This window comes from Lutra lutra, chromosome 6, assembly GCF_902655055.1.
Source record: "Lutra lutra chromosome 6, mLutLut1.2, whole genome shotgun sequence".
NCBI lineage: Eukaryota > Metazoa > Chordata > Mammalia > Carnivora > Mustelidae > Lutra > Lutra lutra.
In genome coordinates, this window is record NC_062283.1 from 139326777 (window position 1) to 139343634 (window position 16858).

The 16858-nt window shown below is 41.7% G+C and overlaps 1 protein-coding gene across 1 annotated transcript in view; it reads right to left on the reverse strand.

Moving 5' to 3' along the window:
* Positions 1-357: 357 nt before the first annotated feature.
* Positions 358-16858, reverse strand: part of SYNE1 (spectrin repeat containing nuclear envelope protein 1) — a 472480-nt gene continuing 455979 nt past the window's right edge. The window contains 6 exon segments of the mRNA XM_047733936.1: positions 358-1316; positions 9097-9155; positions 10522-10614; positions 11698-11910; positions 13492-13620; positions 15100-15300. Of these exon segments, the coding sequence (XP_047589892.1) occupies positions 1076-1316; positions 9097-9155; positions 10522-10614; positions 11698-11910; positions 13492-13620; positions 15100-15300 (936 nt within the window). The 3' untranslated portion in view covers positions 358-1075.

Genomic DNA, 16858 nt, shown 5'->3' on the forward strand with positions numbered 1-16858 from the left:
TATTGCGTATCCTTGGGATGGAGAGGAGATGTGGTCTCCGTGAGAAGATTAATGTGAGGTTTCTTCCAACTGGGCAAAGGGAATAGAGAAGAAAGGGGGCTGTGAAAAACGCTGGGGAGTAAAAGATCAGGAGATTTGATTAGCTGTGGGAAGGGAAGGGGAAAGAAATCATCCAGAGTCATTTACGTCTAAATGTGCGCTACCTGTAACCATCTTTTTTTCTTTCATATATACTTATGTTTTAGCTTCTCTTATTCTCCACAAAGGATCATTTAGGTTGTGCTATGGTAAGTGCCTGCTTAGTATGTAAATTTAGAGTCATTTCTCCAGGGGGGAGAAAAAAAAGCACAGACAAGATATTTTATAGTATCTATAATAAATGCAAAGAAATCAATACAAACAAAACTTGGCTTTAGCAAACTGTACATACATAAATAACTTTTCTTCGACTGTAACATTCAACTTTTTTTTCCACATAAAGCCTTTCATGATCTTATTTATTACATCCAGTTTTTCTTTATACCTTTAAAAAAGTGCCTTTAGATTTACAGCTTGTGCTTCTAAAGCAAAGGTTAGAATATCATGCCCCAAAGGAAACAAGGTAAAAAGAAAGGTGCCATATAAGCTCTTAAAAACTGTATGTTACAAGGTTCTAAAATCTCGTCAGCACTGGTTGGTAGGTTGGTTGGTTGGTAGGTTGCTCGATGCAAACATGGCTCCCAGGAGAGTCCTTTATTGAATGGACGGAGCAGCGCCGTGGGAGAGCTGCTCGGTCTAGTGATGTCTTGGGTGTGCATAGGATGAGCCAATGGCCCAGAATTCATGCGTCCAGAGAACGTTGGAGGTCCTCAACCTCTTTATCGCTGAGGTTCAGAGTTTGTCTGCTCTCCTCCTGTCCTTGTTTACCATCCACCTTTGGAGCCATGATTTTCACCCATGGGACACAGAGGAGGGCTAAAGCTGCCGCACCGAGGGCATTCGCCAAGATTCGGGTCCCGTTTTTGGTAGCTTGGGATCACTTTTGGCCAAACCCTCCTTATGCTACCAGCACCGCTGCAGATGACGTCTGCTTGGTTCAGAGCGGAGGAGGGCCGTTTGTGTATCTGAGCATGGGGTGGAATGATCGGGCAAAGTTGTTGGAGAGGGCACAGCTGTAGTCCTCCTCTGACATCGGCACGAGGCAGGTGAGCCCGATGAGGAGCAGCAGGAGAAGCTGAAGCGGAAGAGCCGCTCGGAGGACTCTGAACCAGAAGGCTCGGCCGGACCGAGCTGGCCGAGGCTCAGAAAGGGAGGAATCGGAGCCACCTTTTATGGACCTGAGAGGAGAATCAACATAAATAACTCAAATATCTCCAGTGTTGGATGGATGCTGCTTTTTGCTTCCTCCCCTTCCTGAAAGCTAAAGGACCATGCCAAACCCAACCCGTCCTGGCAATGAGCGGGCAGCCTTCTGCAGTATGCCCGGGTGATCTCCCCACCACCACATGAAGAGTTTTTTTTTTTGGACACATCACTGATGAAAAAAATAAACATTTAGTCAGTCAATGAAAGGCAACTAATTGGTTTCAAATCCCATCCCTTAATGTGGTAAAACACTTTCCATCCACAAAGATAACTGCTCTACACACATCCGACCAGCATAGATCAAGCAGATCCAGGATAATTAAAATGTGGATGTTTGATGCAGGACATTTTGGTTTAAGGGTATCAGTAGCACCATTAGGCAAAATTAGTTGCTGTCAGAATTATGCAAAGTATCCCATCGTGCCATCTTGGATGGGCCGAAACCTATGCAGCAAGGTTAAGAACAGTGGCAGCCATCTTGAAGAGAGTCAAAGTTCAAAGAGTCTTAGAGTGGACCCTGGTTTCTCTTGCACTGAATCAGCATCTAACCCTGAGCCACGTGGGTCCCAAAGCTGTATGGGAAAGGGTGGCAGCAGAGTTAGCCTACAGAACACTTGTGTGGGATGGCGTAGATTCTAGGCCAATCCTATCTATTGCTAGCTCTGTGACTTTGGGAAACAGACACCATTTTCTGAGAATAGATGATCTTCTTGAAGGCTCCTTCTAGACTCACAGTTCCAAGTTTTCCTATCTACTTCCATTTTCCCTTCTAATTTTAAATAGTACATTAGAGATTAAGTAGGAATTTCAGCATTCAAAAGAAAGACTGCAAAATTCTGAATATGGAAGTGAAGTCCTGGGTGAGGTACACTATTTTCTCTTTGTGAGTATCCACTAATGTCTTATTTGGTTATGAGTAGAAAAGCCGTAGAAGGAAATGGTATTTACAAGAGGCATTTTGTACACACATACACATGCACACAAAACACTCCAAGAACAAAAAGAATATATGTACCAATGAGACACATTCCCCCATACCTACTATGAATTTCCTAATGGGGATAATATCACTAAGTGTTATAATATCACTTAGGGTAAAGACACTGAATATGAGGCCACTGGGGAAATAAGAAGGTTTAAAAACTATATTGGTTACTCTACATTTTTCTCGTAAGAAAACATTATGTTTCCAGGTATCCTATAAGCCATTAATTTCTGAAAACAGATTACATTCATATCAGTGAGGGATAAGGGGTGGCATCAAAGAAAATAAATGTTAAGACAAAAAAACAGACACAAATCCCTTAAAAGAGAACAGAGGGAGTACTCAAAGCTTTCTTATTACACTGTCATGAGACAAGCAGACTACTCCGGCAGGAGCTCCAAACAGCCACGTACCACACTGTGTTTCTAGAATGGTTCTTGCAGTTTCATGAAACAAACAAACAAACAAACAAACAAAAAACCCAAACAACCCAAAAACAAATTGTTGGCCCAAATTGTCGTATTCTTGTCTGAGGTCTACAACTAACATCTGTGTATCCTTGAACAACTCACTTCACTTCTGAGTGTCAACAGCTTCAAACCTTCCAAATTAGATTAGATGGTCTTCCAACCTGAAAGTTCCATATTTTATACATTTTATGTCTTCTACAAGTTGGTCAGTATAGGCTACCAACTGGGAGGCCATAAGAGTTTAATCACCATCTAGTGGTCAAACTGATTAACTGCCCTTATGCTCAGGCCACTGAGCTACTCCTCATAAACTGAGTAGGAAAGGTTGTATATTTTTGTGAAAATATAGTAGAGCATACACGAAGTATGTCACATATCTATTAGTGGAAGGAGAAAACAAACTTCTCAAGCTTCCAGATTATAAAACATTCATGTTGAAATAAAACCTTAGGGAATATCTAGAGCATCTTCTAACTCCATATGTAAGTGGCTAAGGAGGGTTAACATTTACTCTTCAAATCACTGGGCAACACACTAAGCATTTATCTTATTCTCTCACTTAATCCCTTTGATAGTCCCCATGTGCTCATTATCATTACCTTCACCTTATAGATGACGAAAAGGAGACTCAGATAGAGTAGCCGGCTCAAGGTTATACAGTTAGCAAGTAGCGGAATTAAGATTTCAACCCTGAGATCTTGAAGTCCCAGAACTTGGACTCTCTGGATAGGGCCAGTCACTTGCCCCAAATCACACAGTGAAATGAAGAGCTCTAGCAGGAAGCAGGGTTCCCAAGTCACGCCCTACCACCCTCTCTGCAACATTTTGTTGTTTGATGACACAAATGAAGGTCATCCAGGCCATACTTATGTATCTTACATGTAGAAGCAAAGAAGACAACGCTTATATCCTAAAATATTTGGAGGTGAGTGGTTTCCTTGGGTCTGAAATAAATGCTTCTAATTGTAAAGCCTCAGAGTATCACACAGATCAACTCAGTATTATGGACATAAGAGCATTTTGCTTTGAGGCTATCGTACAATCTTGGGCAAGTAACTTTGTCTTGTCTTCAGTTTTCTCATTTGCAAAGACAAGGGGTGCATTAATTTTCTCAAATCATTTTGGGTCTGACAGAGTATGAATTCAATGGTTTGCCTTAAAGTGTGTCAAGAAGAATGGGACAGTCACCCATGAAATCTGGATTGAATTCCTTCACTGTATTTTTCCTTTGAGCTGAAAACATGCCCTGGCAAACACCACTCATCACCTGTCCCTGGGTGAGTTATATCAGGAGCACCAAAGCCAACTCTACATTTTCTCCTTATTCAATATTTAAATAAAATGCAGTTGATTTCTAACAGTCTCTTTCTTTCGAAGACAGACATTTAAGGACGTTAGCTACGGGCAAGTCTGTGCCTATACTTAACAGTACAATTTGACTGACAGAGGTGAATAGACCATTTGTCAATTATTACCTTCTCTGAGCAAGGAAGCCAGAGATCAAGATGAAAACAGGGGCTGCACTTTGACAAGTCCGCTCCTGAGAAACACTAGAAAGGTCATCATCTTTGGAATATGGGCTCATGTGTTACGGAGTCTGTTGAAGGACATGGCACATTTAACAGCATCAGAGCATTTCTTATTAAAATTTAATTACCATGTGCCTTCTAACGTTGAAGAATGCTAGCCTAGGGAGAAGTAATGGGCTGAGATAGGGACAGAGAGAACACGCAGTGCTGAGCGGGCTTCCGTGCAGTTAACTGCTCTTGGAAATGTCTACTTTATCTACGGAGATAAATGCCACCCCCTTGGGGACAATTATCAGGGTTTCAACATGCCCAAAACTGCCTCTCCTAGGACGAACCTATACTAGAGCTCTTAGTACCAGCAGGATAATGGTGCCCAGGGAAAAGGGTACTTTTAATATTTATCTATTGACCTAAGGGCACCTGTTTCAAGAGTCTTGGGAAATCTGACAAGGGAAAGAACAAAGACTACTCATTAACTAGTCACTCATCACTCTCCGATGGCCTTATTACATAAATAGATGTGAATTGAGATTGTGTTTATAGAGGAAAAATGAAATGTGTGAACTTATCCAAGAAACTCAATCCATGGAGCTATTCCAGACAATTCTGCCCAGCAAAAATGTGCTTATTCTCTCCAAGTAAATATTTAGTTTATCGTTTTTCTCTCTCCCCTCACTCAAACTTCTGGGTAAGTAGCTGCCCAGGAGTTGTTTCATCTCTTTCCCTAAATACATACAGTTGTGGGAGAAGGAAGATGGTAGGGGAAGAACCAGGACAAAATAACACACCACACACAAGAAAGGATGATCCAGGGATGCCAAAAGCCTGAAGACTTTGCACAAAGTATGACTCATCTCAAAAATTTTATATAATCAAGGAGAATAAAATGAATCACTTCTGGGCATCAGTTATTTAAAGGCAAGTGAAGAGAAACTTTCAATGCATTTTGTTCCTTGTTTGCTAACAGTGGCAGTGTCCTAACAGGAATTTATTGTGAGAAAGTAGCTAGGTTGTATATGATCTTGCTGTCTGCTCTAGTGCAGATGGCCTTTGTTCCTTGGATTGTGGTTCAGAAGACAAATTTCCAGAATCAATTTAGGATTTCAGTCTTCTTTTTAAAAAAAAATGACCTGGCTGGTCCTAAGCAGTATCAGGCAGCCTGGGGCAGCCCAAGGTCTAGAACTGTTCTGTAAAGGAGCCCTCCCCCTCTCTGGCAGAGGGAAGTGATTTACCAGCTAGGATCCAGAGTCAGGTTGGCCTGATTCAAATCTATAATCTTCATGCCTCTAATCCTCGGCGTCCCTGTCTGTGAATTTGGAAATACAGAGATACCACGGGGATGTGGTAAGAGTTAAATAAGATGACAGATATACAATGCTTAGCATAGTGCTTAGGATACATTAAGCACTAAATAAATGTCACAATTTATCATTATCTTATCATCATTGTTAAAGCAAAGGTGTGCTAACTCATACCATGAGAGACTGGTTGTATATAGCTTTGTCTCCAGGAGAATGGTCCTGATTTCTTAGTAGTTCTTTCAAAGACGTGATACATTTGCCAAAGTGGTTGACCTTTTCCTGGGAAACACTGGGAATGCATACCTCAAAATATCAGAAAAGAAGCATTGGCGCTTTGCCCTATAACTGTTCTCAGCCTTGGTGGCCAGCCTGTCCTAGTAGTACACCTGTATAGACTGAGGCTCTCTGAATGCCTACGGATAAGTAGATCCCATCAGAGCCTGACAAAAGCCTTGAAAAAAAATTCCATAAGAAACTGGACAGTGGGGGCGCCTGGGTGGCTCAGTGGGTTGAAGCCTCTGCCTTCAGCTCAGGTCATGATCCCAGAGTCCTGGGATGGAGCCCCACATTGGGCTCTCTGCTCTGCGAGAAGCCTGCTTCCCCCTCTCCCTGCCTGCCTCTCTGCCTACTTAAAATCTCTGTCAAATAAATAAATAAATAAAATCTTTTAAAAAAATGCTTATTTAAAAAAAAGAAACTGGACAGTGTTTACAGTAAAGTGCTCACAGTTTTTTTCCCCCCTTCATTTGCTGCTTCTCTTTCCACCTTAGTTCTCTGGGTAGAAGGTGCCAGAGACCAGAGGTGTCTGAGGAAACTTTGCATGTTTGAATATTTAGAATATGTTTTAGAATTTGTGGTTAACTTTTGGAATGAAGTCATCACTTCACTGTATCCACACTATAGAGCAATTTCTCCTTTGCCTTGCTGGAAGCTGGAGTAAAATCTTCCCGTGTGCCATCTTTAAATAATTGACAGTAGAGTTTGGGAAGACTTACTGGTGATTGAGTTAGATGATTTTAAGTCAAAAGCAGAAAAATAAAATGCAGCTGGACCACCATAAACATTCCTCCTTAAATCTATTTAATCTAAAAATGATGAATGATTACTATGAATGTCTTTCAAATGTTCATAATTTTCAGGGAGTCTTGAAGAGCTCCTTGTAATGGATTTGGGAATCTGCAGATTCTGACACATGGCAAGGACCATGTGGTAGTAATTTTGTAAGCCCAGGACGTAAACGTAGGAGGAATACAGTAAATACTGGTATCAAGTTATATGTAGGCTTAGAATATTAGATACGAGGACATAGAACTGTGGCTATAAGATCAACCTGAAATCATATACAGCAGGTAAGCAATTGTATTATGAACACCAGACCTTAAACAACAAAAACAATGTAAGAACCCCCTTCCTTCAAACGGTTTCTTCCAGCTCAGTCTCATTCCTCTCTTAGAAAGAATATGTGTCTACCATTGTCCATTGCAGATCGCTGGGGTCAACATTCTAAACTGTTTGTGCTTTCAAATTTGCTGGACCAGTGCAAGATCAAACACAAGGTACTCTCAAGTCTCAACGTAAAGGAACACCATGACAGCTTGGATAATGAGTGAAGTTAATTCTTTCCCAGCGGACTCCGCATTCCATTGTCGGGGTTGGGTGCACCCCAAACAGAGGTGCCAAGAAATTAAGAAGTCCAAGAATGTTCGACCACAACCTGGCTGCCAAGGTGTTTGATGACATCTGCCCTTCAGGTGTAGATCATTTGTATTCCAGACCCTCTACGGAGCCAAGTAAACACTGCTGTGTGCTCAGAAAGATGTTAATAAATAGCGCTGGGCAGAGCAGAGCTGAAAGGCACCTGTGGATGTCACAGTAAGAGGATGGCTGTCCCAGCCGCAAAGCCCCATTAGGAGACACACTGAAGCACTTGCTGCCCTAGAAGATGATGCCTTGGACATTTGCAGAAGACCCATGCGACTGAAAGAATTGGGGCTACAGACTGATGTGATATTTAGGAACCAAAAGGTGGTTGCTCTTGGTGTTGCATGGTAACGTAAAAGACCATCATTGATGTCAACCAAAGAACTGATCTCTGGTATCCTAAAAGGACTGCTATGGGGACATTGCCCATCTCTGTTCATGGCCCATCAGTAATTTGTAGTGGACAAGATGGACAAAACAATAATCTGTCTTTAGTACATGATTGGCTTTTCTTATAGGGGACTAAGAGAACATCAGAGCAGCTGCAGATCTCCACCATTATCTTTAAAAATCCTTGTGAGTTTTTCTCCATTCATATTTCATTATTGATTTATTATAGACAAAAAAAAAAACCCACAAAATTGTCATCAAACCAAACCAAAGGGAAAGAAAAAAAAGGTGCAAGTAAAGGCTTAAAACCAAAAAGCACATCAAAGTACGTTCTGTATTGCTTCAGCTGAGTAGGAATCACCAAATCAAACATCCAGACCCTTCAGCACACAGCTGGAAAATGAAAACTATTACTCAGGGATCGCTTTCAGCTCTACACTTTCTGGCCCTTCTTGAGATTCCAGCTCAGGAATGGTAAGTTTCCAGAGGGGCAAACTACTTGAACAGTCTGCTTGGGCTTGGAACGAAAAATTAGCTCCAGGGACAGTATTTTCATGTCTAAAAAGTCAACCAGGGGAACACGAACTGATTAGTGAAAGGGCAGAGCAGCACAGACATCACACCAACAACGAAGAAGGCAAAGCACCAGTAAGGGCAGGAACAAGGGGATGTTGGAAGCCAGGCGTGAAGCACGAGTGGCAGCTGTGCGTGGGCTCTCTGGGTGCCCCCTGGCAGGGGCTCGGACTTCTCTCGTCTCTAGCGTGAAAGAGCTTGCCAAGTGTCAGGAAGGTGAGTGACTGAGTGTGCTGGTAGAAGAGAAGTTTTGGGATAAGCAAAAGAGAGAAGGTGCTTATAAATTTTAAATAATACCAAATTAGGACTTGCCATTTTGAGAATTCAAAACCCACAATCTGGATAAAACATGAAAATAAAATAAAAAGCTGGGGATGTTAGTATATTTTATTCAGATTTGTGGGTTCTGTAAGTGGTAAAATAATTCATTGATCTATTACCTGTCTTATTGTAAAATCTAGAAATAAAGAGGATGATGAAAGTCTGCCATGAATCAAATGTGCCATCCACTGCACCGAATCCTTCCACACACACAGAATACAATGGGACAGAAAGTACCAGATGGCCTATGTATAGTTAGATGAAATTCTGGTGGGATCCAAATATTTTGTACTCCGGGCTTTACTTACACTTTGCACTTAGAAAAGTCTCTTCCAATTTACTAGAAAAAGGGTGTGCAGATGAAATAAGAAATTTCTCAACTACCCTGAGGCAGACCAGACAGAGGCCTACCTAAATCATGGACCATTTTCATCATCCTCTTGGAGTTCTAGAACAGTGTGGAAACCAGGAGAATAAGGTACCTGCTATGTGGACTGCTGACAGAGGGTCCAGGCTGTGAGAGACTACATTTGCCTCGTGGCTGTTTGCAATGAACAGGGGTAAAGAAAGAAGAATGTTCAGTCCAGGCAAATAAAGACAAGCTACTGAAAAAAAAATAAACTAAAAGTGCAGCAAAGGAAAAATAAATCAAATGAAATGATCAGTACCCATGAATTCAGGAAACTGGCTTTTCTTTTGTGGAAGAAACGAAACAAATTCAAATCTCTAGCATTCGTCACTGAGGAAACAAACAGTCGGGGTTTGGAGACCCCACTATAGTGGGTATATTTTCCCCCATTTTTCATGGTCTAAACACAGGTGACTATACCAGCCAAGGATTCACTTACAATAACTATGAAGGTCAATATGGCTTGGCACACCATTATTTCTTAGTTTCTAGAACATTGAAACAGTATTGAAATTCTCAGCAGATAAAAAATAACAACGGCAATATGAGATTTTTCTTTGTAGAATGCTGAGGACCCGACAAGTTAAATCAGGGCTAGAATTTGACTTGAAAAGCCAGTATTCCTTCACATTCTTAAACTAGGATCTATAGGAAACTAGTGAATGTAGTAAAAAACAATCCTAAGTAAGATAATAACATTTATCAGCATAGAACTTAAGTGTTTATAACAAAAATAGTACAAACAAAATCAATGCTTCTAAAAACTAAGGAAAATGGGATGTAATCAAAATGAATATAATCATAAAGCCGGACAAAAAAATAACAAAACAAAAACAAGCTTCTAATTACACAGAGAAATCAAAGTATAGAGGGTAGCAGGGGCCAGATTCGTCTTTCCGTCCTCACAGAATGCCAGTGAAGCAGCCTCCCGAAGGCTCTGTGGCTGAGGCCTCTTGAGCTGTTGCCTCTGTGTGGGCAGCACAGTCGCCCCACACCGTCAGAACCACCTTCAGGAGCTTCTTCGCTTGAGAGTTCAAAAGGACCTCCACTTGTCTCATACATACACGGGTCTCATGAGACGCTCTCAGTTTTGTCTGCTTCTGGCTGAGACGCCCCTTTACCTGGAACCTATGTTTTTAGGTGGACTCTGGTGGTAGTGGTTTGAAGGGAGGAGCCACCAAAGAAATAAGGAAACACCATGCTATCGATGGCCCTTGGAGCAAGAGAAATAATTTGTCTCCCTGTACCAACCACACCTTGAGCCCTCCTTCTTTGGGAAAACAGAATGTTCTTTTCCATTCCTGAGTGCACGTGGGGAGAGCATGCCTCAGGGCTGAGGAAACACCACTTGGCTGGGTTACTGTGTGACAACCCTCTTCAGTAGGGAGACTCCTGCACTCCCCAGGGGGAGCCTATGGACCCTGAGGTAGGTACAGATTGTGTCACGTCCCTGTGTTCCCTCCCATGGGCCAACTGAGAAGGACCAGTGGAAAGTTACCGTTCTTTGTCTGTTTGGGGTGCTTCTTCCAGAAGTAGGACTCACAGATCCCGAAGTGTCCAGTTCATCAGCCGAAGACCAGGAAGACAAATCCTATGTAGGAAACAGATTCCTTCAATGACTCCGTGTCCCAAGGCCATGATGGCTTGGTTATCCCCAATGCATTTACCAGCCCATCCCCACCCATCCTCTGTAAAATCAAACCGTTCTTTGGGCAAAATAGAATCAGACAACTGTAGGAACAGAACCTAATTCTTCTAATGTATCAGGACTTTTCTGGTTGTAAATTTGGTCCTGCTAGAAAATGCAGGCACACTTTTGCTGCTCCAATGTCACTTACAGCTTTCTCATTTCTTGATGACACAGATGGGGATGAGTGGAAGAGGAGGAGGGAAAGGAACTCATCTTACACTCCAGGTCTCTCGGGCCAGGGAGAGACCAATTCATTTGAGTCAGAAACAAAATATAGTCATCCAGGAGCCTGCTTTTGTAGTATGTCTGGCGCTACTGATTTTCAGAGGAGACTGGTCCTTTGCAGGCTTACGACGGGGCGGGTGTTTGTGTGCTCAAAACAAGATTTAGCAACTGATTCTTTGAAGTCTTACCAAGCCCCTGTGTCTCTACAGATGCATTTCTCAAAACTAATAATATGGCCACGATGCAGTAGATTTAAGAAAAAATCTAAAAATCTAGATTTAAAAATCTAGATTAAAAAAAAAAATCTAAAAAGTAAATGAGCAGAAGACATTCTCTATGAATGAATTGCTGTCTGTGTCAGGAGATTTCATGCCTCCCGGTGTTTGAATACAAAACTCAGACGCCACGACTGGTTATGATCTACCATAGCCATGTGAATGAAAATGTGAAAACGTGTGTATTTGTAAATAAACAGGGTAAAATACGATACCACAGTAGAGACGGTAAAGGGTTAGTGGTAACGATTGCAAGAGGTTTTTTTTTTTTTTGATGTAATAGAATCAAAAGCAGTGTCCTGGTATAAAAGTTTATAAGTCCCTTTTTTGAATTTTCAGACAGGGCTTGTGAGAGCAGTGATTGAGAGCAGACGCTTTATTCTGACAAGTACTATATTCAAAGTCCTTCTAAAAATGGATAAAGATGATGCTTCTTTGGTTTCCTCTAAGAGATGCCACACAATGATGTCTGCTTAGAGCTTACCTGCTGACTGCTTGACATGTCTAATAGCTTCTCCAGCTCCTTGATGTGACGACTGACCTCCTTCAAGAGAAGTTTGAGCCGATTTCCAATTACATGGACTTTTTCTTTGGCTTCCAAACAGTCTGTGCCTTCAGCGTTCACCAGGAGTTGGCAAGACATGTCTTGCAGTGAGGCCACTCTGAGCTGGGATTCCAAGAGCTCATGCCTTATTTGCTACGTGCACGATAAGAAATGCTTTACTAACAACTTTTGAGATTTGGGGAAAATTCCAAAAAGGCAGAATGACATCAGTTTAACGTAGCGGGCAATTAAACCCGAATATCTGAATGCTGTGCTCACATAGGGAAGAATGAAGCAGCCTGTGGCAGTTGGGAATCGGGGTCTGGGTTCTAACCCTGCCTCTGCCAAAAATAGTCTGTAAGTCCCCTGAACCTTCCTGATCTCAAGTTTTCTCATTTCGGAAAATGATAATACTCTTTCCTGCCTGGTTCACAGTAAGTATATTAAAAGGTTCAAATTGGTGATTATACATGAAAGTGCTTAAAATATCAAGTACTTAGCAAAAGAGACATAAGATATTCTTTTATACAGAAAGAGAAACATTAACATATAAATATAGCAAAACTCAGGTATGTCTAAGTATACGCTGATCTTTGTTCAACATTTTTTGAAGGCTATGGTAGTGATTCGTTATTTACAATTAATATCTGAGGTCAAAAGTCAGTAAAAATGCCATTGCATAACTATTCCCTCATGGTTTCTAAGACCTTTATGGTACTGAATCAAAAGCTATCAATTCTGTTGGTTAGGTTAGTAAGCATTAAATGTTGAGAAATGACATTTTGAAAACACAGAAAGCTACAAAATGTAAATCATTTTCTCCTAATGGAACTTAAATATACTGTTTTATCTTCTATAAAATCTCCTAAGTACACTGTACATTATATTGTCTAAAGTTCTTTGTATAAGAATCTACGCCAAGATTCTGCAAATTTCCTTTTGAATTCAGTGCTAGAAAAAGTTTCTTTCTCCTTGAGAACTGGCATGTTTTCTTCATCTCAGATAATGAAAATAACTTTTCACATTTTCCTTTTTGTCTTCATTTTCACAAAACATGGTGACAAGGTTACTGTTAAATCTAAATTTTTTCTTCTTCTTTTTCTTTTTTTTTTTTTAAGATTCTATTTATTTATTTGAAAGAGGGAGAGTGAGTGAGAGAAGGAGCATGAGCAGGGGTAGAGGGAGACGCAGACTCCCCACTGAGAAGGACCCTGGGATCATGACCTGAGCCGAAGGCAGACACTTAACTGACTGAGCCACCCAGGTAACCACACTTAATTTCTTCTTAGAAGTCTTAATGGTCTCTTCCTAAATAATAGTTTCAATGTCCATAAAAATAAAATTTAAGCCACCCAATATACTCTTATTTTATGCATAGATGTAACAAATACAGTTTAAATTAAAAATAAGTGTAATTGCCAAAGATCTGCTTTAGTAAAAAACAACCTCATTAAGAAGAAGAACATCTAAGATTTCTACAACTGAGCAATGACTAAAGAACCAGATTCTAAAGCTGGTAGACATTGTCTCCTATAAGCATGTTTGCCTCCCCCAGATCAGAAACTATAACAAATAAAAAAGAGAAAGTTAGAGACCAGTATGCAAAATGTAAAATATATATATATATATATATATATATATATATATATATATATAATCACCCACATTCTTTTTCTGTACATGAAATGGATGACTGCAGTGACGAGCCAGGCTGCCAGAGCTCACACATCTTACCATGAGCTGCCTGTGATGGTCTTGAAGTGTCTCTGCATCCAGGTTAGAATCAATAGGGACAATTTCATTTTTCCTTCTGTCAATGTTCTCCAGCATAAGAAGCAAACCATGACTCATTTCATGGAAATCCTATGGAGAAAAAAAAAATGGAGTATAAAATCATCTTGAATAATATATTTTTCTTTTCCTCACAGCTTCAATTTCCAGTCTTTATAGTTGGTACCCCTGGCAAAGATACGTTGCACTTAAGGTCTGAGGCACAACTCCTTTCTGAGAAAGGCACTGGTGCTGTGGCAATGATCTGAGTTCACATTCTCACCAAGAGCATCTAGTTCGCTATTTGAGGGGGCAATTTGGACATAAGGAAACACTGGCCTCGGGTACTTAATTTCTAGGGTTACTATACAGTTTGGAAGGAAACAACTCTGCTCCCGGCTCTTCCCCTCTATTCAAACCTTCCCATGTTGTAAGGCCTTAATCTGGTCCCCATGTCCTTCATTCATCCATTTGTTCATTCATTTATTCAACACGTAGTCACTGAAAATCTCTTAAGCACAGGACAGGGAGGGGGCCCACGGGTGAAACAACAGCCTGTGTGCCTGCTTTCAGGGTATACCTGGGGCACATGCGGACCCGGGAAGCAGGTCTGCACTGTGCTCAGATGCCCTCCGCTCCTGCTTCGGACCTACAGGGCCCTGCGTGATCCGGTCGCGAAGCATCTCCCTGGTCTTCCTGATCATTCCCTGCCTCTCTGACGACATTCTGATCCCACTGGCCTCTTTTCTGACCTTAAAGACACTAAGCCCTTTCCTGTTTATGGGACATCCCATTGGCTCTGTCTGGCAAAATCCCTCCAGTGTCGGCTCCAAGATTCCTAGAAGTTTCCTCACCTCTATCCCAAAGTGGCTTTTCTCATCTTATCATCGACACTTGCAAGCATTTTGGTTAAGCAATTACTTGTATTTTTAAAAAATGTATTTATTTGTGTGTGTGTGTGTGTGAGAGAGAGAGAGAGAGAGCATAAGCAGGGGGAGCAGCAGGAAGAGGGAGAAGCAGGCTCCCCGCTGAGGAAGGAGCCTGACTTGATCCCAGAACCCTGGGATCATAGCCCGAGCTGAAGACAGACACCCAACCAACTGAGCCACCCAGGCGTCCCAGCAATACTTGCATTTTACTGTTTGTCTTCCCCAACAGAAGTAGAGGCTGTGTTGTATCCTGACTGCTCCGCCAGGGAGTAGGCACTCATCAAATAACTATGGTAAAATGGATGAGCCAATATTTGTAATGCTCACTTTCGTGTTCAGGAGATGTCTGCCAACATGCTCAGTAAGTATCAGTTGAATAAATGAATGAATGAATAAATGAATGAATGAATGAGTCGGGGCTGAGATAAACTTGTGGGACTAGTTCAGATAGCTGGATACAAGGCAGGGTCCAGCTGCTTGAACTCCTGTTCAGATGTACAGATTCTCCAGTATAATGAGTAGTTTGGGCACGAAGTTATCTTGTTCAAATCCTGGCACTGGGGAATGATTGCATCTCTTGAAGTGACCTTGATAAATCAAGTCCCAGACTCAGCTACCCTGGAAATGTGTGACTCCCACGAACCTGACACTGCATCAGCGCGTCCTGGAGCAGGCCCCGCCACTCTTCCAGCAGCGAGCACACCCGGTCCCAGCGCCCGTTCATCTGGTACAAGCGGTCTTGCAGATCCTGGCTCTTCTCACTGCCGGTCTGGGTGAACTCGGAGCTGCACAGGTTGATGGAGAGGATGATGGCTTTGCGGTGGTCCACAGCTTTCTGGAGCTCCTACAAAGAGAAAGGAGAACCACGAAAGAAAGAAAATAACAATAAAAACATTTAGAGCATGGTTTAAGACCTCAGGGAATGCTTCACCCAAATTAAAAGATCCATTCATTAAAACGGGCCTTAACTGAACGGCTAGTTAAGAGACAGTGGTGCACACCACCGAGGGCCACACTATAGGTAAAGGAAATGGATTAGACATACACTGGACAACTTGAGTGGGTTTTAAAATATGGTGTAGAGTGAGAGTCAGAAACAACAGTATATGCAATATAACAGTATTTATGTGATTTAAAAGGCACACGCACACACACAAATCCACATTTTTCATGTATATATGAATGAATACTCATTCAGTATTTAAGAAGGCTTGCCATGGGCTTCAGGAATGGAAATTTAAAAAGTGGGGGAAAAGGATAAATAAATAAAATTAAGAGGAACTTTGCAGGAAACGCTGATGACCCTGTGCAATGAACTAAGGAGTTGATGAACTCAGCTCACAGCATGGGAGTCCAACAGGGATAAAACCACACACACCCAGACCTGGCTCGAAGAGTTCTGGGCAAGAGGAAATGTTCTAGCCTAAGAATCTCATCACTAGACCAGTGGGACTCCAAGTTGTGTGCAGAAAAATGAAATGGGAAACTTGAAAGTAGGCAGGTTCCCAGGCCTCAGCCTCCAGCTGTTTGGACTTGACAGGCACAGAGAGTTAGTGGCCCAGAAGGGGAGAGCCCTGCTGGTGTCACAGGCCACATTCCTGTGATGGCTGAGAGAATGGACGGGTATGTCAACAGCTCACCAATTCAGTTTGGTTTCACAAGAAACTAGGCAACTGATTTTTGCTCAATGCCTTTCCCAGAAATCTAGAACTATCTCAAGAACTTGTGTAGCACATGATTACACATTAATGATTCAGTATCTGGGTATTGTTGAAACATCCCTAGATTAGTTTCAGGTCAGTGATCCTGCAAACCACATCTGCCCATGTTACATTTTCTTCTAAGTTCTCAACGTTTCTGTTATGTTGCCAGCTTGTCTTAATTTTTCACTTTCCAAAAGATTCTTAAAATGCTGTAATGTAGATTTGACCACAGAGATATTGTAAGATCAAGGTATACTTTGGAAAGATACTTGGTTATTCCACAGACTTATCCTCAGGAAACAGACAGGAAGGACTGGGAGGGCACGTGGAGGGTGGCTGCTTCTTATCACACAGGCTGACGTTCAAGGTCTCATTTTCCCACCCTAATCTCACTTAGGTCTCAGACTCTGGCCAACATTCGTTTTATCAGCTTTTTAAGGAGTCTGTCATCATACACACTGCCTTACATTTTCCCAGAGAGGAACTAAAATAACTTCAGTATTCTAGAGAAAACCGTATTTTATAATCCAGATAATATAAGTCACATCTCCCATCTGATGCTTCATCCAGAAATCGATGGGGCTGGTGCAGAGGCTAGTTCTATAAGAAGAAATCAGAGCCACAGTGGGGAAGACTCATTTCTCTGGAAATTTAAAACACACAGCAACCAAAACAAGCCACCAAAACATCACTCCAAAA